The 8,353-nt window shown below is 48.4% G+C and overlaps 3 protein-coding genes across 3 annotated transcripts; all 3 read right to left on the bottom strand.

Annotated features, from left to right (window-relative positions):
* Positions 1-3,093: 3,093 nt before the first annotated feature.
* Positions 3,094-4,391, bottom strand: ANOM_008939 (electron transfer flavoprotein subunit beta/FixA family protein). The gene is made up of 3 exons (XM_015554195.1): positions 4,214-4,391; positions 3,398-4,046; positions 3,094-3,324 (listed from the first exon to the last, which is right to left on the bottom strand). Exons 1-3 carry the CDS (start codon positions 4,265-4,267, stop codon positions 3,242-3,244), a joined length of 786 nt encoding a protein of 261 aa, XP_015403749.1. The 5' UTR covers positions 4,268-4,391; the 3' UTR covers positions 3,094-3,241.
* A 319-nt stretch (positions 4,392-4,710) lies between these two features.
* Positions 4,711-6,844, bottom strand: tah18 (NAPDH-dependent diflavin reductase; the record flags this gene model as incomplete). The annotated part of the gene is made up of 5 exons (XM_015554194.1): positions 4,711-6,214; positions 6,271-6,369; positions 6,417-6,426; positions 6,481-6,610; positions 6,686-6,844. 5 exons carry the CDS (start codon positions 6,842-6,844, stop codon positions 4,711-4,713), a joined length of 1,902 nt encoding a protein of 633 aa, XP_015403750.1.
* Positions 6,845-7,527: 683 nt separating this feature from the next.
* ANOM_008937 (uncharacterized protein) lies at positions 7,528-8,024 on the bottom strand (the record flags this gene model as incomplete). Its single annotated transcript, XM_015554193.1, has 4 exons — positions 7,528-7,654; positions 7,715-7,762; positions 7,815-7,888; positions 7,950-8,024. The coding sequence occupies 4 exons, from the start codon at positions 8,022-8,024 to the stop codon at positions 7,528-7,530; spliced, it is 324 nt and encodes a 107-aa protein (XP_015403755.1).
* Between the last annotated feature and the right edge of the window lie 329 nt (positions 8,025-8,353).

Below are 8,353 nucleotides of genomic sequence, written 5' to 3'. Positions count from 1 at the left end.
CGTAGTAATGTAAAATATTTAGACGGAAAAAAAAGGGAAGAGGAAAAAGGAAAACAAAAGAAGCAGAAGCATCGGATAGATGGCAACGGCGAGGGAAAAAGAGGAGAATGTCATCATAGGCGTCACTCCGCCATCGTCATCGGGTGATAAGCAAGAGATCGATGGACGAGTTGCAGCGGCTCCATTCGAGAGTGGAGTCGTGGCTCATCATCTTTTTTTTTTTCTCTTTTTCTTTTTTCCTGCCTACCTTTTCGTCTTCACACCAACGATATTTAGGTTATGGAGTCGATTGACTAGGGATCATTTATTTTTTCTTTTTATTATTTCCCCCCTGTACTACTTCTTTTTGGACCTACCATCAAACTACCTAGGTAGGTAGTCTGTGACAAAAAAAAATCGATTCGATAGATTAACTCGATCCTTCGGGAGCCTTATAATCTTCCCTTGGCCAATGGTCTAGCCGGTCGTCAATGCCTTTGTTCATAGATCGATTCCATGGTTCTGGGAAATCTCTTCTCGCTTCTCACTATTCTCTGTACAGTGTATGCAAGTGTAGTACGTAGTCTATACTCCGTATATGTGGCTTTAATTTCCCTCTGGCTCCATTTTCATCAACGGAACCGAAGATGGGCAGCCAATTTCCGTTGCCGCTTAATTAACTATGATCAATCCATATGTACCCAAGGCACCATCCCGTGCCCTTCCGTGCCAGGATTCCTGCCTAACAATATAAAATATTGACTCGATTATCGCTACCGGCGTCAGATTAGTCCCTTCAAACAAGTGATCTCCTGGTAGTTACCTTAGAAACCCAAGGGGGGAGAAAGGGAAAGCAGAGAGCCAAAGTAGCTGATCCCTCAACCGATACATATGACAGCTCCGATTCCTCTGTTCATCCCTTTTAGACCCCAGCCACACCATGATATTTTAGATTTGGGCTCCTGTCTTCTCCCTTTCGGCCCGCTCGTCAATTCCCCGGGCCTTGAAACCCTAGCCAGGGGATTGTCCTGTAACCTTCCTTTTTGCCCTGTCGTTTCATGACAGGTCTGATTGGGCTTCCAGATGCGCCCTGGAAGGGATGCAGTAGTCGTTTCGATAGTTTCGGGGATTTTCTGCCCATCGGATAATGCCCTTGATCTTTTCTTGTGAGTTTTTATTTTCAGTTTTTATTTTCATTTTTATTTTTTTTATTTTTTTTCCCTGCGGAAAACCGGCTGAGGATCATCGTTGCGTGCAACCCGATTCATGGTACTTTGGTGACAACCCTGGCCTGACGGATGAACAGGGTTATTGTTCAACCGTGAGAGTACCGTATTTCCGTTTTTCCTTCGCTCTTCCCAGATCCCAGTCTTCCATGAGGATGATCCTCCATCCATGAACCCGGAACTTTCCCAAACAGGAACTACTCTGATCGACATCAGATCCCGAGATCCGGCCGCGTTACTTTTTGGGACAGCTTGACTGGGCCTCATTCTCCACATAAGGTAGTCGTATCCATGAGATTGACATGAACCCAATGCGCTATGTGCTGTAGTTCTGATTGACAGCTCCGGGCTAACGCTTCGTGGTATGGCTAGTGTGTATAGTCGGGGTGGCAGAGCACCTAGGATGTATTTGCTGCAGTAGTCAGCGGTAGCGCGTACTCTTTCTACACAGCATCCTTTTCTGATGCCGACCCCGGATCTATTTTATGTACACAGTATGCATTCCTTCCGGTCTATTTTTTATTTTTTTTATTTTTATTTTTTAATTTTCTGTTTGCTCTCTTCCTATGCTCTTTTGACCTACCTTTAACGGTCCCACATACTTTCGCCTAGGGTCTAGCCCCCAAGTCCTGACCCATTGTCGGACGTCACTGGCCCAATTCCTGGACATCAGAAGGTGATAAGTCATGCAACTTGTCCATATCAGAACATCACTTCGATTTCACGTGTGAGCCAGGATACGTTGTCACGAACTCAACTCACCAAGACTGCCAGACCCACCGAACAGGTGAAAAAAAAAAAAAAGGCCCACTGTTCCTTCATCCACGCGCTCTGAAACTGAACGATCACAGACAAGAAACACTCCACAAGGGCTTGGCTGGACTCAGGGCCTCGACCGAAGCCTCACTCGTAAGCAGCCTCATCTGTGAATAGTGCAGAATCCATCTGGCACCTGGACGAACGGCCGTGGCAAAGGGTGCCGTAAACGAGCCTAGCCTCGGTAGTATAACTCAGACGAAGCATCCATACGTCTGATCTGCACGTCCGATCGCAGTAATCGGACCCGACAGCTCGAGTCCATCTCGTTTAGTCTTGACTAGTTTAAGCTTACTATCTTTTTCTTACGTTTTTGTTTTCTCTTCTTAATATGGAGAGTACTCTCTCCCTGGTCAATTGGGAGATCGGTTGGTGGGATCTTACTAGTCGCCACTTCGTCCTCGATCGATTGACACTTCGCCCATCATAATTTCCAGTAGCCACTTGAGGATTCTCGATTTCCATTTCCTCTAAGGACATAAACGGAAGGAACGAATATCACCGAAATAGAACAGTAATCTACATGACACAGACCCAAGCTGCACAGCACAACTCCCTCACACCACTTCAAATGCGGTGGACACCAGCACTTGCATACACCTACTTAATACATACATAACACTAAGACCCGTCAGTTACAGAACACCCCGACTAACTAAAGATAGCGACCATGTATGTCTCAGAAGCGCAGGACAATATCGAACACTTGCGTAAACGTATTCACGATACAAATTAACTACCCGAGAGTGTGTTTTCTTGTAGTTTTGTGACTCGCTTCCCCCACGAGACTGGCCATCAGCACCACACCCATGTCTGTTCACGGTCTGATGTATCATTTCATCGACGGGGTCTTTTGGATGTATCGAGTCTGCGTTGACTCGACACCAACTTTACTGGGGTTAGCTTGGGGCTAATGGGCCGCTAGAACGGCTTTGGAAGTTATTCGCTAGAGCCCATGATCTAGTTATCTTGGGTTCGTGTCGATATGTAAGGGTGTGGTTTTTTGTTGGGAGGGAACTTCGTGGTGATGGATATCACGAGGTCGATTTATCTAGAATTTTTATGAAAGTCTGATCGATGCAGTAGCGGATTCCGACACGTCAGGAAAAAAAATTATAATTTTACTTAAGAAATCAAACTTGGCGAAATATAGAGGTCTACTGGCTTATAGGTAGACGAAGTCTAAGTAATCATAAACATACACTAACCGACTATACGATTCACAGAGCACCCAGCTCCTTCAGCTTTCCGATCAATCCATCGACGTCCTCAACCTTACCGCCACCCTGGCGAGCTGGGGGTTCTGCAGAAAAGTTAGTAACCGCGCTAGCCCTGACACAATGAAAAGCATCGCTTCAGCAAACAAGGGAACTCACCAGTGACCTTCAGCGTCTTCAACCGCTTCTTATCCTCCACACCAAAGTCCGCCAGCGTCTTCTTCTCCAGCGGCTTCTTCTTGGCCTTCATGATGTTCGGCAGAGTAGCATACCTCGGCTCGTTGAGTCGCAAATCGGTAGTAATGATGAGAGGCAACTTAGCCCGCAGAGTCTCAACACCGCCATCAACTTCGTGAGTGACCTCCACTGTTCCCTGGTCGTCCTTGATGTCCACCTTACTGGCCTGCGTCGCCTGAGGCCAGCCCAACAGGCCCGCGAGCATCTGACCGGTCTGACCCTGGTCACCATCGATAGCCTGCTTCCCGAGCAGCACTAGGTTGATGTTCTCCTTGTTCACAACCTCCTTCAGCATCTTCGCGATGGTAAGAGGCTCCAGGCCCCCATCGTTGGACTCAGGGACGTCGACGTGGAACGCGCGGTCGGCGCCCATGGCCATCGCCGTGCGGAGGGTGTCAGCGCATTTGGCTCCGCCCGCGGAGAGAGCGAGAATGTTCTCGACTTTAAGGGGACCCTTGCGCTCACGGAGACGGACAGCCTCCTCGATCGAGAGCTCGTCGAATGGGTTGAGCGAGTGCTTGACGCCGGCGGTTTCGACGCCGGTCTGGGCCTTGTTGATACGGGGCTTGATCTATTTTATTTTTAGAATGTTAGTATCCGACACCAGCTGTCACATTGGACTCGGTAACATTGAAAGGACAGCGTGGGCGTAGACCCCTCCAGCACGCTGGTCGTGGGGTTGCGGCCGGAGGTGACTCTTTCACCGAAGACGGAGAGCACGAAAGAACAAAAACTCACCGCGTAGTCGATCACCCGCTTGACGGGTACCAAGATTCGCAAACCGCTGGCCATTCTGGGCGATACTGTGAAGCTCTTTTAATCTGTTCAAGCCAATGGAGGGCGACAGCCGTTTGGTAGTAGAAAGTGAGGTAGAAGAGGGTAGTGAATTGAGGACCGATGCGTCGGAGCAGATCCGGGGCAGAACAGAAGCAGGTGACTTGGCGGAGAGCTGCTGTTGCGCCGACGCGGCCCGACGCTCTCTTCCCTTTCCGCCTCGACCCTCCGCTTCCAACCGAGGTTACGGAGACATTCCCAAGGCTTAATAAACGTACGAATGGATTGGAAGGCGAATTGCTATTTGAGAGTATAGGACTACGGGTATTGATTCATTCTCATTGTACGTAGATGGTTCTCTAGTTTTGTTCATTGAATCGTTTGCCCTCGTTCGGTGGGGTCTATCCACACACTCACGCTCCGTCTATAGTCATGTCCATAGCATGTGATTCCTACATCTATTACCATGTCTCCTGCTTGTACCGCCCAGACTTCTCCATGCCAAGCAAATATTCTTCTGCCTCTTCTCTGCTGAAGCGCTCTGCGTCGGTTGCCCCACCGTTCTGGAATGCCTCAATCAGTGCCTCCCGGACAGCTTGCGGCATTCGTCCTGACGAGCCGCACACATACACCGACCCTGCCATCTCATGCAAGAGTCTAAAGAATAGTCCAAAGTTATCCCGGATAACGTCCTGCACATAGACCTTCTGTTTCTGGTCCCTGGAGAACGCCGCAAAGACCTCCAATCTAACCAATTTACTAAGCTGCTGCCACTCTTCGTCGAAGTAGAAATCAGCATTGCGGTTACGCCCTCCAAAGAGAAGAATAGTAGGCCCAATGGTCGGCTCAACCCCACCGTGCTCCTCCTTATACGCCTTGACAAAGGCAGCTTTCTCCCAAATCATAGACCGTAACGGCGCGACTCCGGTGCCGGGACCAACCAAAACCGTTGGTCCAGAGAGTTGACCTAACGACGAATTCAGGCCTCCGCGCTGCAGGTGAACTTTCAGAGTGCTCCCCGGTTGGAGTGCCGAAATATACTTTGTGCAGACACCCTCTCTGATTCTCTTGATTATGGTCTTGTATTTCACAATGGCGATCAATAGTTCGAACTTAGCTCCACCTTCGGGTGTCCGCTTCAGTTCGCCTCCGCTAGCAATGCTAAATTGCCGTCCTCTGAGAACGGGGAATACCGACGTCGCATGCTGCCATGGGATCTTCACCGTATCGAACTCATGTAAAACCTCCAAGATACTGCGTCTCGGTCGGGAGGTATAATCCCAGAGCTCGTCCAGGAATTCGGGGTTAGTAAACTCAAGTAGTCGCTCCTTCTGCATCTCGTCATTGGTGTAATGAGATATCTCCGAGAAGAACCTCCGGCGAGGGATCGTTCGGATATCCAAGTAGTCCGTGATGAGTGCGCGTAGCGTCAGCTTCGGGTACGACTCCAGGTTAGGAATGGGTGGTAAAGGTAGGTCTTCGATGGAGTGCTGGCTATCAGCAGGGACCAGAGAGACCAACTGATCGGCCTGCTCTTCCCAGCCCATCATCTGAATCAGGGCTTGGACGTCCTCGGCGAAGTTCTTGGGCATAATGGAGATCATGTCGCCGGGGACATAGGTGACGGAGTCGGGGACCGTCAGGGAGACGTGTCGTACATCTTGCCAGTGCTTTGGGGGCGTCACCCTTTTATTTTGGATTAGTGTTGCAGTCAGTGTATCTGGGATTGGGCGGTGGTCATGCTCCAGTCGAGACTTTGAATCCTCGACTGAAGTGCTCTGATTCTCTGTTCCTTGAACAGCCAGGTCTGCGCTGGAGCTTGGGGTTTGATCCTGTAATTGCAGCACCCATTTTGGTGGTAATTGAACATCATCCGGTATCGGATCCTGACCTTCAGGAAGAGGGTATGTGTCCAACAAGTGCTTGCGGAAATCCGTTATCCAAGGAATAAAGGTTCCTTCCAGCCTGGAAAATCATCAATACAACGGGTAGAAACATAGGGTAGTTAACTATCGACATACCCTTCTGGGTGCTGTTGATCCGCCTCTCCACTAAGATAGGTTTCACTGGCGCCCAACTGAACCAATCTCTTACACAGCTTGCGCGAAGCCCAATTGAACCTTTCCCACGTTAGGAACCAAAGCAAACCAAGCCCAAACAGCCACACCCAACAGAAACTTAACTCACTTAGGATAAGAGCTATCCCCCAGCCCAAACGACGTAAAACTAACGCCCTGCAAAAACGACGGCGGCAGCCTCTTCAAAAGCAAAGATCTCCAACGTCCGTGCATTCGCAGGTAGATCACCCTGCCCCGTCGTCGAGATCGCAAAGACAACAATAGTATACGAGCTCAATGTCTCCTGGATACCACCATTAGCCCTGACTCTATTTAACCGCCATGGCTATAGATTGGGGGGAGGGGGAGGGCGCTGCACTGGTTTGACATGGTTCATCTCCAAAACCTGAGTCATGAAATGGAGGCGCTCGGCCAGAGATCCCAGCTCTTCGGCCACCTCTTGCGCATTGCCGGTTTCCGAGCCATACAGAATGAGAGCAGACCGCTTACGAGGCCCTGGGCTCTGATCCTCGCTCATAATGCAGGTGCTTTTACCGCGCTGCTTCGTCTTGTTCGCGGGGTTTGATAACCCCTCCTTTTTTGCGGTTTTCGCTGGCGGGAAGGAATGACGTCAGGCCGAAGTCGCTACATTATTTATGAAATTGTATAAAGAGCGGATTATGTGATTGTGCATTACTTGTGTATATTTCTATACTCCATAGAGGCATTCATGGCATGGCCATCAAAACTGATGTATAACACCATCAACTACTAAGAGCAATCTCAATATAAGAAGTCCATGGCCCGTCAGGCATTGAGCCAATCAAGTCTGTCCGCCTGTTCAAGTATTCCTGATCTAAGATGAATGCAAAATCCTCAAAGCAGATAGCACCATTTGGTAGACAGGTACTATACTAAGGTGAAGATAATAATCTCAGGAAAGCTTTCTCTATTAGTCCTAGTAGTCTACAAAAACATGATACTTAGAAGAGTAACTTGGGGACTAGTAGTGCATACAAATTCCAAGATACAAAAATTTAGTGGGATAATATTAAAACCCTTTGCATTCGCACTAGGGTATAGGGAAACCTATATATAAGATGGGCAAAACCTATACCAGGGCCAGATTCCTTTGATCACGTCTCATCTCTTTTGTTCAGTTGCAAGCCCGTCTCCAGCAGTACCTACTCAATGGAACAAGAATATCTCCCTTTTGTTTATCTACCACACGTAGTTAACCCAGGCACCGCCTGGCTCGTAGCAATAGATATAATCAAGCTGTTGGGGTGGGATGATGACATTTGTGCCCCTCTTAGCCTGATAGTCGGGAGGGTGGTTAGGGTGATGGCTAAAGCGCAAGATAAGCGAGCAATCCAAGCAGAAGAATGTACTGTAGGTGTAAACGTACCGCCACAAAACACAGTTAGCTGTGTTTTGGATGTCAGTCAAGACTCCTCTATAGGACCAAATCGTTAGTATACATAACCATAGTAGATATGAGAACTTACGGATGCTTCAATTTTACGAGCTTTTCCGCATCGATCTCCTCCTGGTAGAAGTCGCCATTGGAGGTATAGGCAAGCTAGTCAATAGATAGTCAGCTCTGAGGTCAAGTATGGGATGTGATAGAGCTGAGCGTATACTTTAACCGATTCTCCAAGAACAGCGGAAGTGTAGAGCGCAACGGTGGCTGCGACGAGCGACTTGGTGATCTGCATGTTGAGTATTGGTGTATTAGAATTAGATATTACTAGAGAAAAATGAGAGGGATGAGTTGAGGAGTGAGTAGTTACGACGATCGAAGAGCACTGTAGCCCTTAAATACCTTGTTCTTAACACGACCTACCCAGTCTAGTCGTCTATTGTGATATCATCAAGATAGTAAAGTTTACTGAATTTCCGTTTGCATTCATGATATCCTACTTTCAGAGAAGTCAAGGTCCAGGCCTTGTTTAAATTCCAGTGAGCTTGTCATCAAAGTATCCAGAAATGTCGACATCGCAAGAACGAGATCTATACAATGACGTGAAGACAGTTGGACTCCATG

The sequence above is a fragment of the Aspergillus nomiae genome (genome assembly GCF_001204775.2).
Source record: "Aspergillus nomiae NRRL 13137 chromosome Unknown contig00312, whole genome shotgun sequence".
Lineage (NCBI taxonomy): Eukaryota > Fungi > Ascomycota > Eurotiomycetes > Eurotiales > Aspergillaceae > Aspergillus > Aspergillus nomiae.
Note: the sequence above shows the minus strand (reverse complement) of the source record. Positions and strands in the feature narration are given on the sequence as shown.